At 53.8% G+C, this 16,418-nt stretch overlaps 2 protein-coding genes across 2 annotated transcripts; one reads left to right on the top strand and one right to left on the bottom strand.

Annotated features, from left to right (window-relative positions):
* Positions 1-1,771: 1,771 nt before the first annotated feature.
* LOC141028030 (uncharacterized) lies at positions 1,772-2,287 on the bottom strand. The gene has a single exon (XM_073505829.1). The coding sequence runs from the start codon at positions 2,285-2,287 to the stop codon at positions 1,772-1,774; it is 516 nt and encodes a 171-aa protein (XP_073361930.1).
* Positions 2,288-5,831: 3,544 nt separating this feature from the next.
* On the top strand, positions 5,832-10,652 carry LOC109756764 (uncharacterized). The gene is made up of 2 exons (XM_020315597.3): positions 5,832-6,103; positions 9,595-10,652. Exon 2 carries the CDS (start codon positions 9,607-9,609, stop codon positions 10,402-10,404), a length of 798 nt encoding a protein of 265 aa, XP_020171186.1. The 5' UTR covers positions 5,832-6,103; positions 9,595-9,606; the 3' UTR covers positions 10,405-10,652.
* The last annotated feature ends 5,766 nt before the right edge of the window (positions 10,653-16,418 follow it).

The raw sequence follows: 16,418 nt of genomic DNA, 5'->3' as shown, positions 1-16,418 counted from the left end.
TCGAGCCATCGGTCCTCCCAAAAAAGTGTCGTGAGCCTAGAATTAGCCACACTCCTCATGGACGCCTGACAAAGCAACTTCGACTCATCCAGGACTTTGATCTTGAACTCATTCCATGGCCTCGTCACATCTGTCCTTGCAAGCCACGGCCATCTCGCATGCATTGCTACATTCATCCAGCGTAGGTTAGGCAAACCAAGACCACCTGCCCACTTTGGCGTGCACACCGTGTCCCAACCAACCGCACAATTACCACCATTAGCCTCCGCGCGTCTGCACCACAAGAAACCTCTGCAGATCTTGTTCATTACAGCAATGGTTTTCATTGGTAGGTCCAACGCCATCATTGCGTGGATAGGCATGGCACAAAGCACAGATTGGACCAACGTTATCCTGCCACTCTTCGGCATAAGAGATGCCTTCCATTTCGGTAACTTATTAGCCATTTGGTCCACCAAGTACTTCAACTGTGTCGCCGATTGCTTCCTTAACGAGAGTGGAAGCCCCAAGTACTTGATCGGGAAGGATCCCAAGGGGCACTGGAGCTCGGCACTTGCCATGGTAATCTGATCCTCCGAGCATCTAATAGGAATAGCTGCAGATTTTTGCATGTTGATCCTCAGGCCTGATGCTTCTCCAAAGAGCTCCAAGATGCACTTGCAAGCCGCAAGATCCAGCTTATTGGGCTTGACAAATAATACAACATCATCCGCAAAGATTGATAGTCGCTTCTCAATGCCCACTCGCGCCAAAGGTGCCAGCACCCATCGGGTCACGGCTAACTGCATCATCTTCTGCATCGGCTCCATAGTTAGGATGAAAAGCATTGGGGAGATAGGATCCCCTTGCCGTAGCCCTTTGCAGTTGTATATCGTGTCACTCGGTTCACTGTTAACCATAACTTTTGTGGTGGAATTTAAGAGGATCCCACAAATCCACGACCTCCACGTTGGCCCGAAGCCCATATGTTGCAACACCTCAACCAAGAAGAGCCATTGCATGGAGTCAAAAGCTTTTGAGATGTCCAGCTTAAGTAGAATTGCAGAATTCTTCAGAGCATGCAACCGTCTTGCCGTGCTTTGCACAAGCATGAAATTATCATGCAAAGATCTGCCCTTGACGAAAGCACTTTGGTGATTACCAACCAGTTTAGGTAGATCCTCCACCAACCTACATGCAAGCACCTTCTCGAAGATCTTCACTGCCCCATGCACAAGATTTATGGGTCTGAAGTCACTCACCTCCAGGGCTCCTTCTTTCTTGGGTAGAAGAGAGACCAAGGACTTATTGATGGCCGACAAACCCCTCATGTCACCTTTATAGAAACAGTCCATGGCTCTCATGAAATCCTCCTTGATTATACTCCAACAAGTTGCATAAAACCTGCCCGTAAAACCATCCAGACCCAGCGCTTTATCCCGGGGCATCAACTTGATCGCCCCTTCTACTTCCTCCTCAGTAAACGGCCGGTCGAGGTGTGACAGATTAAGGCGCGGAAGGCCCAGCTCCTCCAAGTTGAGCGCATACCTTCTAGAGCTTGCAACCCCAAAGGTCGCACCAAAATAACCATCCACAGCCGAAGCCACTTCCTCCTGCCCGGAGTATAGATGATCATTGTACCTCACCGTCCTCAAGACATTCTTTCTTTGCCTATGACTTGCTTGCTGGTGAAACAACCTCGTGTTCCTGTCGCCCTCACGTAGTTGCAGCATTCTTGATCGCTGCCTAGCGATTTTTCTCTCCAACGAGCTCAATCCCAAGAGCTTCCTCTTTAAACACTTCGCAAATGCCTCTCCGCATCCGACAGCGTCCTTGCCTCCATCGCAATATCCAACTGCTTAATAACCTCGAGAGCCATGGCAATTTGCAGCTTCACATTACCAACCCAGCGATCACTCCACTTTTGGAGACTCCGCATCATGGCCCTTAGCTTGTTTTGCAATGTAAGGTAATCATTAGAGGCCGCCAGAGTCGTAGTCCAAGCCAGCTTGACCACATCAAAGAAACCTTCCGCACGAGTCCAGAAGGACTCAAACTTGAACCGCTTCTTAAAACAGATGGAGACATTCATGTCCAACATTAACGGGCAATGATCTGAGACCGCAGTGCCCAAAGCCGAGAGGAAACACGCCGGATATGCCTCATCCCACTCATTTGACACGAACACATGATCAATCTTCTCCAAAGTAGCCACCTGCCTCTCATTGGACCACGTATATCGTCTACCATTTAGGTAGAGCTCCTTAAGCTCGAGTAAGTTCAACTTCGCCCTGAACCTGCCCATCATCCTGCGATTGATCAAAGCATTGGTTTTGGCCTCCTCCCTGCCAATTAGATTGAAGTCTCCCGCCACCAACCAGGGCCCTGCGTGCAAATCACGGATGTCTACTAGGTCTTGCAAAAAATCCACCTTGTCAGCCTCGTCCTGCGACCCATACACACATGTGAGCCACCATGGCCGCTCGTCTTCCGGACACATCACCAGTGCCGTTAGCGTATGATTCGTGTAGTGTGGATTCGAAAGTTGCGTAACCGCGGCGTCCCAAGCCACCAAAATCCCACCTTGTGTACCCAAAGCCGGCAAGTAGAAAAAGTTCTCATATTTAGCGCCAAGGCACTGACGCACAATGGTCACGGATACATCATGCAATTTTGTTTCCTGGAGACAAACAATAGCAGGGCTTGCCGAAGTAACAACCTGGAAAACGGTGTTCCGGCGGGCCAGAGCATTTAGCCCACGGACATTCCACACGATCATCCTCAATGGCTGCGCATTCATGATCAGAACCAACCTTGACCACCAGCCAATCTGCTAGTGCACCACCGCACTCGCCAGCGGCACTGCTGGTGACTCCCACTCGAACAGAGAAGTATCGCAGCGATGTGAGCATCCGAGAGTGGACTTGAGAAAAGGTCCATGTACATCCGCATCGCTTCCTCCGAGATTACCTCCCCTTCATGCGCCAAACACAGTCTTCTAATGAGTACTTGTTGCTGTTTGGAAGCACCATTCTTCGCCAACCGAGCACTCCTCCTCGGCGTGACATCCACCCTCTGCTTCTTCCTGGGGTTACGGGCTTGCAGCCCACATGCATGGCTGGGCGGGCGTGGCAAGAGCGGGGTTAGAGACTTGCACATCTGCACCCCCATGGACTGAATGTCATCGAGCAAGGGAACCTCCCCATCAGCACGCAGCGGTGTGGTCACAGTCTGCACAGGGTTGAGATGCTCGGCTTCATCCACCGCACCATCCGGACTCACCAGCCCCACCGTACGTAAAGGAGTGCATGGTGCATGGGTGCAGCCATCCTCTGATAGGCTCACCGGAAATGTATCCTAGGCTTCCACCTGTCCATGCAGCCTTCGCGAGCAAACACTCCCTGAATCCTCCTCGAACAACGAGTCCAAGCCATCCCATCTGTCCCCACAGGAGTTGGCGCCATCATCATCCACCGGGTCCCGCAGGGGGATACGATACGATCCGATTTGGACGGATCCATCCCCATGCACACCACCAACAGGCTCCAGATCCGAGAGCCTGGCCACCTCGGGTGCGTGAGCATCTTTGTCGGCTCATGCCCACCGAGACAGCTGGACCGAGGCGGGCGAGACAACGGGAACCTGCACATCTGCCCCCCGAGCCGTCGCAGCACATTGGACCGCCGATGCTTCTTTTTGACCAGTCCCCGCCTGCGCCGACATGTCAAACTCCACCATAGGCTGGCAAACAACCTCACCTGCATGTGGGCCCAAAGGATCGGCCAAAAGCGATCCAGTGATGATGGCCATGCAACTGCCGCTGACCGAACCACCTGCCGAACCCGTCCTGATTTGAATGCAACACATCGCCGGCGGCGGCAACGCCGTCGACGACTCCGCCGTACCGGCCAAAGCGATAGACACCGCTGGATTGCGGGCATCCCCCTCGGCGGCCCGCGCACTGGATCATCATTCCTCGAAGGTGGCGACGACGACGGCGGCGGCGGTGGAGGCCTCCGGCCACCATCATCCTCCAAGTCCACCATAGCCGGCTCCTCCAGGACCACGACGTCGATCGGGTACCAGAGTGTGCGGGCACGCCGGCCAACGGAAGCACGCCAACCCTCCTCCTCAGCCCAAAGGTTCCGTCGGGGCTCGTCGATGTAGAGCAAAGGGTGACGAGGAATCTGGTGAGGCCGATCCGTGCGCAGCCAAAGCCGAAAGTCCGCCATGTCGAGCCGGCGAGCAGTGCAATCATCCACTCTCACAACGTAGCCGAGACCACGCAGAATCACACTCGCCGTCCTCTGGTTCCACGCATGCGCAAGCACTCCCCGCAGCGAAAATAGGAACAAGGTAGGGGAGCGAGGTCGCCGTTACCTGCGCCTGCCTATTCCATGGTCGGAGGTTGAGCTCGAACCAGGAGGAGTGAGCATGGCCCGCGCGCACCATCCGATCCCGGACCGCCCAATCACGGCAGAGGACCAGGAAGTCGTCGGGGAAGAAAGCGTGGATGGACATATCCGCCGGACCAATGTCGAACGCCGCGTGCAGCGCCTCCGCCGCAGAAGCCAAGTCCACCGAGGGCCTGTTGCCGGTGACCGTGACGAGAACCGCCAAGCAAGCTCGGCCTCCATCCGCCATGTGTTGTCCCCCGCTTCCAAGAAGCAAACTTCCACCGGGGCCTCCTGAGCAACAGCCACCCCGGGCAGTGCAGACTCCGGCGGGCCGAATGGCTCCGAGAACTCCGGGCTGGCAGCCGACCGCGCGCCCCGGGACAGCGCCCGCACCACCTCACTCCAGAGCCTGACCGCGCCAGGTGGCGGAGGACCCGGTGGTGGAGGCGGCAAGATGGTGCCCGAGCGCCGCGGCGACGCAGGGGCGGACACCTCCACCGGAAGACGTAGAGCATGCGGCGGGCGCACAGGCTGCTCCACCGGAGACGGACTACGCGGCCTGGTGCAGCCGCGAGAGATGTGCCCGACACCACGACACCTGACGCAGAACGCTGGGTTAGTGCAGTCCACCGAGATATGCCCGTCGCTCCCGCAGTTGTAGCAGCATCAGTGCAGCTCGCAGGGAGTCGCGAAGACGGCGGCGGGCGGGGAGCACGCAGCACGCGGGGTCGGCCAGGGGGAGCACGGCGCCGAGGACGTTGCAGAGCCCGAGGACGGCGGCTCGTCTTGGTCTGCCAGCCACCCCCAACCCGCAAAGGCGCCGGCGTGCGCGACGGCCCCGCCGCCCTACCCTGGACGATAGGGCCAAAGGCCGTGCCCAGGACCGGCGACACAATGATGGAGCGCAGCTGAGGCCAGGGCTGCGCCGGGGACGGAGCGGAGGGACCAGCATGCGGAGAGAGCGGGGGATCTCGCCGCGCCGGAGAAGGCGGAGATGGCGGGGGAAGGGAGGACGCGGAGGAGAAGGAGCCCGACAGGGAGACTCTGGACGCCATAGCTCAGCGGAGGGAAGGTGGCCGCCGCCTCCGGAGTGGAGGACGGCGCGAGGTGGCCGCCGGCGCCAGAGTGGCGGCTGGCGCGAGCGCAAGAGGAGAGGGGCGCTAGAGCAGGGGAGCGCTAGGAGAGGTCAACGAGTGATGAACTACAGTAGACCTCGTGGCAATTCTCTTTTTAGTTTTGTCATATCGATCATTACGTGACTTGTATTTTAATCTTTACTATATGAATGAGACACGTATTACCATGCAAAAAAAACAATGCATTTATACGTCAACAGAGATAAATTGAAACAGTGGAAATAAACCATGCTTGTAGAAAAGAAAAGTAAGACTCGTGTCGTGAACCTCACTTGGCCGAATATTCCGTGGGCCAGGCTCCGCAGATAGGTCAGCCCACGACCAACTGCGCCCGCGATGCGTACGAAAAGCGGCTTCGCTGCTGACCTGCCTCGAACCCTTGCTCGACTGCGACTGCGATTGCGTCCCGGCGGTAGCCGCTGCCGTCCGGCCGCGCTGCTATGGCGAGTTAGACGTCGCGGCCCTCATTGATCCCCGTTACGGATTTCCCCTTCTTCCCCGGGGATCCCGCCTGCCCTACCACCGAATCGTGCTGCTCCATTGCCTTGGAAGGTCGCCGCCGCCGCCGCCCGTTCCTCCTTCCGTCACAATGTGAGTGCCTACGCCCTTGTTTATCGGTTCCTATGTATTTAGTGTGAGATTCATATCAGTAGATCAGCTGAGTCTGTATGTCCAGGCTGTAGTTTTTTACCCAAAAGAAATGGGTCTTAGAGCATCTGTAACTTTTTTCTTTTGAGAATCACCAGGGGGAGTTTCCCCACCTGAATATATTATTTAAATTGGCCAAAATCCCAGAGTGGTGATCCAGTTTATAAGAAAAACCGGATCGAAAATCTTAAACAAATTGACCCCGTTTATAAAGGAAACAGGGCTGAAAAACAAACAAGGCACGGCCAAGCTAGCAGACATAACACCAACACCATGAGGGACACAAGTAGATGTGGGGTGCCGTCGAGAGATCACAATACGAGGACTTTGCAAACAGCCGAACGCATCGGCGGGCAAACCGGCCCCATGGCACAACTCAGGAGCATCCACAGCCAACGAGTGTCATCCCAGACACGAACCTTGACTGGGGCTCCGCCATAAAAAGAACGAAACGAATAGCAGTTTGAGAGGCATCTTGCGCCATCCTTGAGCAAAGATGAGTCGAGACAACACCAAGAGCACCAAGCTTGCCGCAACACAACAGTAACCATGAGAGGGTCTTGAGCAACCGTTACCAGAGCCGCATGAGAACACCACCACCGTAGACGAAGAGCTCCAATCAACCGAGACCATCCATGATACCTCAAGGCTATTGGTGCAGCCGAAGGGCAACGAGCGACCGAGTCCACACCGGACGAAGAGTCACACGCTGCCGAGTCTACATCACAACAGCGGCACCGCCGGTGAAGCCGAAGGGCATCAAGGAGCTGAGTCTACACCCGGATCGCTTCTCCGAGCACACCAGCAGAAGCCGGCCGCACCACCACCACCGACTAACCCGCAGTGAGCAGCCACCACACAATCCACCAAGCTGATGCCTTCAGGAAGGAATGCGACGCGAATAACGCCGCCGTCGGCCGTTCCGGACGGACCAGGAACATGGGTTTCCCCAGGAGCCTCGAAGGGGAAGTCACTATGACAGCGATGCCTCCAAGGAGGTAAGCGGCACCCGCGGGCGTCACCATCGCCGGCTCCGGCTGGAGCTGTGGCTTTCGCCCAAGTGAGCAGACCACCTCCGAGGAGCACCGGTAGACTGCGAATCGCTGCTCCCTGCACCACCACAGAGCAAGGGTCACTGCAGCCCGCCGCCGCACGTGACCAAATCCGGACCACTGCAGACCAGATCCTGCTCAGCCGCTATTGAGCAGCACCACCGCCTCAGGAGCACCGCACCTTGCCGCCGACGAAGTCGAGCAGCACCACCGCACCGCAGCCGTAAGCCTGCGAGCAGAGGACGGGGGGCTGCCACCCCGCCCCATCGAGGTCGGCCAGATCTGAGGGCCGAGCCAGGGGCCCTGCGCGCCGCCACACGAGCCGGTCCCTGACCGCCGGATCCGCTCCACGCCAGGCCAGGAGACGCTGCCGGAGGAGCCACCCACCGGACCTGCTCCCCTGGACACCGGGACGACGCCGCCGGCCGCCGAGCAGACCGAAGAAGAGCCAACCCCATCCTCCTCCGCAAGCACCCGACGCGGCGGCAGCACCACGCCCAGGCCCGACCACCACGCCGCCCTAGCGGCCGCAGCGCCGCCGTCGCCACGCAGACCGAGGCCGCAACAGGGCAGTCCCGGCTCGAACCCGGGTCATCCGCTGCGCCGCTCCACCACCCCAACGCCGCGCTCGAGCGGCCAAGCCACGGCACCGACGAGATGCAGGTCGCCGGAGCTGATCTGAGACCCACACGAGAACGCCGCCGCGGTCACCGAGGGAGGGCTCTGCCGTGCCCGAGGCCTACCCACGACGCGAGCAAGGTCTCCGCCGCCGCCGTCGGCCGCAGAGGCTTCGCCCTGCAACTTCCTCCGGCGGCGGCGGGGAGGAGAGGGAGGATTTTGCGGCGGGGAGCTAGGGTTGCTTTTTTCCGCCCGAGCCGCTCGCACAGGAGCGACGCGGGGGCCGAAGTTGTGATGGCCTTTATGCTTTTGATTGAGCATCTCTAACTGAACCCTTAAAAGATTTTCTCTCAACTTTCTTCTCGAATCTGAACTCTTCAAATATGAAAAGTTAAAAAAGTATGAAGCTAACTGAACCCTAAAGTATAACTCCGCAAACCCAAATTATGCACAAACATCTCACTGGAAACTCAAATTTAAAACTAGATTATAATTATACATAGTAGTTCATTACACAACATCATTGGTAGTTCATAATTAAATTATATAAAACTTAATTAGAGCTAAACTAAAGCTAAAACGAGGTAATTTAAGATAAAACAAGCACTAATCCGATTCGGGGTCGAGGTTCATCACCGCCGGCAGATCCCTACGCCTCAGCGTGATTGGTGCCCCGCCATGGCATCGGCACATCGCCGGAGTCGTCGGCGACGAGCTCGTAGAAGAGTGCATCGCACTCGCGATCTGCCTCAGCCAAGTACCGTCGGCTGGCCTCCGCCTCACGCTCATCGGCGATGGACTGCTCGAAAGCTCGTCAGACCTCCATCATCTCAGCGTCTGTGCAAGCCAGGCGGCCGCCTTAGTGTTGACGTGCTCCACTGCCCGGTGCTCCTCCTCATCGAGCAAAGCACGCTCATACTCTCTCCGCCTCCTCCCACGAGAAGCTGGCGCCGGCGCCACCCTTCTCCTCGGCTTCATCCGTCGGCCTGTCCTCCACCTTTGCCTCGCCCCCTCCTCCTCTTCCTTGGCTTTCGACGCCACAGCCGCTGCAAGCTGCGCCGCCTCTTGCTCGTCGCCAGAGTTGTGTGCCGATGACGAGTTGATGGGCATGACATCCGCCATGGTGATCCTCCGCTGCTCACCCCATTACAGGAGGCTGGTGATTCCAGCGGCGACGACGACGAAATCGAGCGGCGGCGGCGGTGATTTGGGTAGAAATGGGGGTGGCGGTGAAGGATTTAGGGTTTGTGTGGGGCGCCGATGTGAATTTTATACCGGCGGGCCGTCAATTTAGTGTCTCGCTGTCGGTTGAGCCATTTTTCCAGTGAGAGGAGCACAAAGGAGATTTGATGGGAAGTGGTGTTGCTCTCTCAATTTCGAGCCAAAAAGGAATCTTTTTAGGCTTAACTCAATTTTTTGGAGGTATAGGTTTGAGAGTTCGGTTAGGTGGCGTTTAACTTCCCAAAAGATGCAGATTTTTATATTAGTTATAAAGAAATTTGAGAGTTCCGGTACAGATGGTCTTAGCTACTTAAGGTAGTTTATTTTGGTTTTGCACGAATAACTAAGAAATTACATGTCTATTTGTTATCATTTATTCTGAAAAATATAAGCTGAACCAAAATGATTGATGATTTTGTCATGGTACTTTGCTAGCTTGTGATGATTTCAGAGGTTAATAACGTTGATTTTTGAAGTAACTCCCCGTATGAAAAGTCAAGTGATTCAAGAGCCAACATAGTGAGGTGTTTGTGATTTGTGCAGACAAGGTGATCAATGGCGTCAGGTGCACCTGGTATCATGCTCCGACACCTTTCCAAAACACTTGCTGTAAGCCCAGCAGTGGCATCTGGTATGACCAGCCAGCATCACCAGCTTCAACAGCGTGCACCAGTGAGTGGCACATCCAAAGGCAAGGCTAAGCTCAAAGCCGGCCTGCCTTTGAAGCGCAGCGTCATAGCAAAGAAGGGGGGCGCGCCTGCCACTGCTGGGAGCGGTGGTGCTGGCCGTGGTCGTCGTGAAGCCATTGAGCGCATTACTCAGATTGCAGAGTCTTGTCTGAAGTCCTCTACTCCTCTACGGCACTTGTCCCCCAAGGAGTGTCTTCGCGAGGCAAAACGTGAGGAGCTTGGACTCATCTCCAAGGAACGACAACGTGAACTTGATATTGCCAAGGCTAAAGCCAAGTCCAAAGGTACCATTGGAGGTGATGGTGGCCGTGTTCTGATGGGTCCACCTAGCCTTGACTATATCAGTCTTGGCCTTGTAGATGAGAAGACCATCCCTACTTATGAGCTGACAGTTGAGGATGGTCGGCGTCTTGCCAAAGAATACAGCCGTGTGCTAATGCAACGACACCGTGCACGCCAAACTGCGGAATCAACACTTTTGAGCCTCAAGAAGGAGGCCGTTGCTGCACTCCCCGAGAAGCTGCAAGCTGCTGCTATGGTTCCTGACATGACACCATTCCCTGCAAACCGGTACATGGCAACACTCACGCCACCAATTGAAGGGTATATTGAAAAGGTGCGAGATGCTGCCAAGAAGTATTCTGTGAAAGAGAAGCTTCGCTGAGTTCAATTCAATCCATATAAGGTGGCTGAGAGTTCTGGAACTTTTTCTTATGTTGTATTCTTGAGAATCTGTCAGTTTTGCTGACTTCGTGCTGTTTTTGCCTCTAATAATCAGATAGCGGTAATAAACTGCCACGATTTTGCTTTGCAAGACCATGTTATTTTGGCTGAATCTTTTTACTCCAGTTTTGCTGTGTAGCACAAATTGATATGTTGAACTAAAATCAAGAAAAGTTTGTTGCTTTGAAATGATGCTTATACTGAAAGTATCCTGCCAAGGTTACTAGAAAAATGACTTGTCCAAGCTTTAAGTAGTAGAGTACTTACGTAAATGTTATGTTGCTTTCCATCAATATTTTTGAGTTTATTGCGAGTAATGTGCCTTGGCCCCTTAGAAGATACATTTATTAAGTTTAATTGTAGCCATTAGTGAGTGCAGATATAGTGATGATGCTGAGTGTTTGTTTGTGCGTGCTAGTACCAGAATAACTTCGTTTTTGTGGATCATGGCTGCGAGATCTAAGGTATACAAGAGCATCTACAGCTGGACCTCTCAAACACGCGGGCAGACCGTCCGATCACTGATCGGTCACAAAAAAACCGACCCAACCGGAGCTTTCAAACCGCGGACAAACGTCTGGGTTGGACGGCACCCCTCATATCCAGCCCAAACGTAGAGCGGATATGAGGCAGCCCGGGCGTGTCCGCCACGTCAGCCCGGCCCACCGTTGGCCCACCCTGACCCAACAAAATCCTCCTCCGGAGCAAACCCTAGCTCACTCCGCTCCGCTCTGCTCCCTGACGCCCCCCTTTCCCCAATCCGTCCAATCTCTAGCGCCGGCGAGCATCTCCAGCACCGGTAGTCACTCCGACGGCAGCTCCGGAGACGAGGACGGCTGGCGCTTCGTATCGCGCTCGAGCGCTCGCGGGTCAATATGGGTGGCAGCTCCAGGTCAGGTGCGACGCCACCTGTCGCCGCAGCGCCAACGCCGGCACTAGACCTCCGTGCGTGGATCTGGAGGGCTGCCCAATCGGCGTCGCCTACCCGACAGCCTCCTCCACCTTCGGCCACTGCTCCGCGCGGGCAGCGATGGGTTCTAGTGCCCGTTCCACCGGAACCGCGGATGCGTACTCCGGAGTCGTAGGCACGCGCCGCCCGCCGCGAGAGGCAGAGGGCAAGGGAGATGGAGGGAGCGACCGACGTGGCTGCGCAGTTCGCCCGCCGCAGTCGCGTGATGCCGGTGCACGGCGAGGAGGAGCGTCTCCTCCAGTGGGTGTACCGTCGGTCACTTACCACAGTGGAGACGGATGCCTGGCGGCTCCGGAGGATCAATGCCAAGCAGCTCCGACTCGGCATTGAGCAGTCTGAGCGGGAGGCGACGGAAGCAGCGAGGGTGGCCAAGCTCAAGCGCAAGTAGGACCGCATCGTCCGACGCTTGCAAGGCTACACCGTCATCTCCGGTTCCTCCTCCTCCGACAAGTCTGACTCGGACGACTCCGACGTCGATCCACCTCCTGTCGTGGACGCCTACAGCAGCGCCGGTGACCGGAAGGGCAAAGGACTGGCGAGGAAGTGGTGAAGCTTGGCCCTCTCCTTTTATATAATCTAGCTCTAGTATCTAGTTAGGATGTGCTGGATCGCTGAACTGTGTGAATTATGCCCATTTGGTGATCTTTTGGTGATGTTTATGTGAATTATGCCTGTTTGGTATCGATTTATATGTCTGTTTCCTGTCGATTTTGATCGTTTGGTGAGCTACGTACTACGTTGCATGAATTTGTATGTATATAGGGTGTCGGATATGAGATACACGACTGTGGAGGCGTGGATTTAGGGACTGCGCGATCACTATCCGCGGACGTGCCCGGGCGCGTCCGTGGGCGTATAGGGTGCCAGATTTGGCATGTCCGGCTGTGGATGCTCTAAGTCTGGCTGTGAGATCTAGGGTGTGTTTGGTTGCTTCTCTCAATTTGCTTGCATTGCATGTGTTTCTCACTTGGGCCTGGTTGTGAAAAAACAGGGAAATAACCAATATCTGCACCTTGATTGATTGCCCGCATTGAGGCTGCTTGCATTAGGGGGTCGGTTTTGGCATGGTGTTCGGCGTTCTGCATTGGCTGAGCATATGCAAATACACGATGTTTGGTTGCACACGAGGAGCAAGGTGTGATAACATTGTACCCTACATGGTGAACTTACCAGCTACACCTTACACACGATCACACCGAATTACCGAATGCCACAACAGTGCAATCACGACGAATTGGACGATGATGATGAAGTTCTTCAGGCCAAAATGTCGATATGCCTTGGCAACTTCAACACTGCTGCAATGCTGCTTTAGCATGGCCTTGGAGTAATCATCCTTTGCCGCCTGTCTACTCTTGGACCCTTTGTGGCAGCTGTTCTTGAAACCTCACACTTGTTCATTGTATATTCCCATGAACTGCAAACCCCTAGAACCCTCCTGTGGAACACCACATACTACTTCTCCTAGCATTGCAAAAGAGCAACAGTTCAAGCAGCAAGCAATGGAGCACACTAGACATGAAACATAGCAAAGCATGCATGATCATAAGGCATAGCAAGTTCAACCTACAACTACCATGGTGTCATCCTACCATCACATCCAAAAGAGGGTGTAATCCTACCACCGCAAGTTCGCCATCAGCGTGAAGGGTTAGTATATACCACCTCACCAAAATATATAGGCCATCAATAGTTTTCAAGCACTGGCTACACAAAATATAAGTCGCCATCGTCGTCACCATCTCCATCATCGTCGAGGGTCATGCACACGGTCACCACCACTAGAGACATCGCTAGTAGTAGTGCTTGCCCAGCCAGCTCCTGAGCCAGAGCACCTTGTGAGAGTTTGCCATGGCAACAAACCCAACACCCTGGGCCTTGTTGTCCAGCAGGTGCCTTAGAGAAGCCATCAGAGCCTCTTGGCTGAAGCCACCTTGGTCCATGAGGGCGGTGTAGAGCTTAGGGTGGACGTCGATGGAGTTGCTCTCCCTTATAGCGGTTGCCACCTGCTTGATGGCCCTAGCCATGATGGTGAAGACACTGATCATGTCCTCCATCAAGCCGCCCCTCTTCCTCTTCCTATCAAGCACATGGATGTGCTCAAAGCCCTTATCAAGACTATCTTCCTTGATGGTCTCTGATTCCTGGGTGTCTGGGAACTCAGGCATTGGCGGACCGAGCGGCTCACCGAAGCCCATGGCACGCTTATCGGTTGCCAGCCCAAAGGAGAAGATGTGTTGCATATGGTTGTAGTTCTGGATGGGTGTGTTGAGGAACTTCGCGTCTTTGGGGTGGTCCTAATAAAGAAACGAAATGTTGTTAGTTGCGAGAAGATAATGGTTGAAAGGCTTAAACAAGCGGGGGCATGAGCTAACCATGGTGTGGCCTAGGTAGTTCTCTGACTCCAGAATGACTGTGTAAGTGTTTTGATCCCATGAGGCGCCGCTAAGGTCTCTGAGCTTGGACACTTGGATCCATCTAGCTCTCCACTTCCTGAGGTGGTTCTAGACCCGGGTGGAGGTCACCTCCTAGCCAGAGAACTCGAACACCTGCTTCGCAACGATGTTCAAGTGCACCTCATTGAAGCCCTTGTCAGTCCTAACCTCACTACATACGAGCTCACACATCTTGTTAAGCACGAACGTGGACAGGAACGGCCGCCACTTCATGTTGTTCCCCTACCATCCTTCTTTGCCTTTGCGGCTGCCATTTGTGTAACGGCAACAACACTAGCATTTGGCATGCGAGCACAAATGTTGTAGGCACAAAAGGAGGACCCATGCCTGAAACCTCGAACACATCTGAATCAGAAGGCATCTGGTTCTCGATGGGGGGCTGGGAGTCTTCAACATAGGACGTCGGGAACTGGCTCTCGGACAGGCAATGGCCTAACTAACCTCTTGCATTTGTGTGGTCATGTCCTACAATCGTAGCACACACATGGAGTAATCATAGCCCGCAGCCACACACTACCGGAACATCTAGCTCAACACAACAAATGAACAACATACACCAACACACATTCTACCAATTCATCACAAGTAGCTACCAATCCAACACTACGATACAACCCTAGCATGCTACAAATCAATCACCACCAGCTACTAAAAAATCACAATCTCAAAGATCAACAATGTACAATGCTACAAGATGGTCACAGATCAAACCCTACCACATGCTCTCAGATCAAACCCTATGTGACGCCCACGTTTATAACCGTGCACTAATCGTAGCATCATGCACGATCATGAATGGCGACTCACATTAATATCACAACACAACTCTACGACACAAATATAAACATAAATCTTTATATTACAAGCCAGGGCCACGAGGACCCATAATACATCAGTCATGAAAGCAAATAATATCTGAGTGCAGACATAGTTATACAAGTTTTGCCTTAAGAAGGCTGAGCAAAACAATGACACTAGATCGAAAGGCAAGCCCTCTTGCCTGGGACCTCCGAACTACTCCTGGTCATCAGTCTTCACGTAGTAAGCACTGTCGAGATAACCTGCATCCGCGGTGCTACCAGCTGTTGTAGTAACCGGGTCGAATGAAAAGAGTAGCAAAGCAATGATGAGTACTCATCCAAAGTACTCGCAAGACTTACAGCAGATCTATACTAGATATCCATCAGTATCAAAGGAAGTGGGGTAATATCTATGGACTAAGCTATAGAAATGCTAGAATAAGGGGGAGAAGCTCATCTATCGAAGACTACATCTTTCACTAGTGGAAGAGAGGAGCGTATCTGGTATCATTTTAAACACCATATAGCAATAATCCTGCTTGGAGATCCTCTCCTCATCTCCCTGAGAGAAAGCGGTCACCAGGTGTATCTCATTGTTATCTGGGTGTGTTTTATCAAGTATCCGGTTTTAGTTGTAAGAGGTCGGGATACAACTCCAAGTCGTCCTGTTGCCGTGGACACATCTATTCAAATAGTCTAACTTCCCTACAGGGGTGCACAACATTTCCCGATACACTCGGTTACCTCTGGCTGGACACACTTTTCTGGGTAATGCCCGACCTTGGATAATTGACACGCCAAAGTCCTACCTAGGCTCTCCAGAGAGGTCAACACATCGGTCTACATCCTAAGCGTGAAGGGATCATGGGCCAATTGCCCTAAACACTCTTGCATGTTGCGTGACTGGCGAGGGACCAATACCACCTTTGTATACACAACAGGCATAACCGACTCACCTCACCAATCAGGTCACTCCATTCTGACTTATAATAGACCTTTCGAGAGGAACGTATGACACCGAGGGCCCCATATACCATTATCCCACGCGACGGTTAGTGCATATATGCCAGTGGCAGTCTCAGATCAAATACACAGATCTCGTTAAGTGTGTTACTACGAGATAATCGCGGACACCCACCAGGGCCCAGGCCCACCTCTCTCCTAGGTGGTCTCTACCTGCCCTGTCGTTCTGCCACAAAGAATCACTCAGGGCTATCGTGAACCCATGCTCATCGCAACCTGGATGGTACCACCAACCCCCATTCTGAACAGTATCATAAGTTTGTATTATAACATAATATATCCTTGATCATCGCTCGAAGTGATCATGACCCGATAATATAGCATGGCAATGGACAAGGGTGTAGGGCCAACTGATGGGACTCTATCATACCTATACTAAGCATAATAGGATAGCAGGTAATTTATCAAGAACAGTTAACAAAAACATGCCATGCATCAGAATAGGATCTACCGATAAAACAACAACTGCACCACTACCGCGGTGAGGCAAGCGGCGGTGGCGAGCTATGGCAACAGTGGCGCAGTGAGATACAGGGACAAAAAGGCGTGGAGAAGAGAGGGGTTTCGATGAGGAGCTCACCGAGAAGGCTCAAAGGGGCCTGAAGAAAGCTTAGTAGCAGCAGGGCGGCCGGGATTGAGGAAGATCGCCGATGGGGCAGAGGAAGAAGATGACATTGACCCGGTCGATGCAGTGTCTCCGGGCTTG

This window comes from Aegilops tauschii, chromosome 1 (genome assembly GCF_002575655.3).
Source record: "Aegilops tauschii subsp. strangulata cultivar AL8/78 chromosome 1, Aet v6.0, whole genome shotgun sequence".
NCBI lineage: Eukaryota > Viridiplantae > Streptophyta > Magnoliopsida > Poales > Poaceae > Aegilops > Aegilops tauschii.
The sequence above is the reverse complement of the archived record's forward strand: the minus strand, read 5'-3'. Positions and strand labels throughout refer to the sequence as shown.

Coding starts and splice junctions, on each gene's coding strand:
- LOC141028030 (XM_073505829.1), bottom strand. CDS start 2,287: ATGATGGGCAGGTTCAGGGCGAAGTTGAACTTACTCGAGCTTAAGGAG.
- LOC109756764 (XM_020315597.3), top strand. CDS start 9,607: ATGGCGTCAGGTGCACCTGGTATCATGCTCCGACACCTTTCCAAAACA.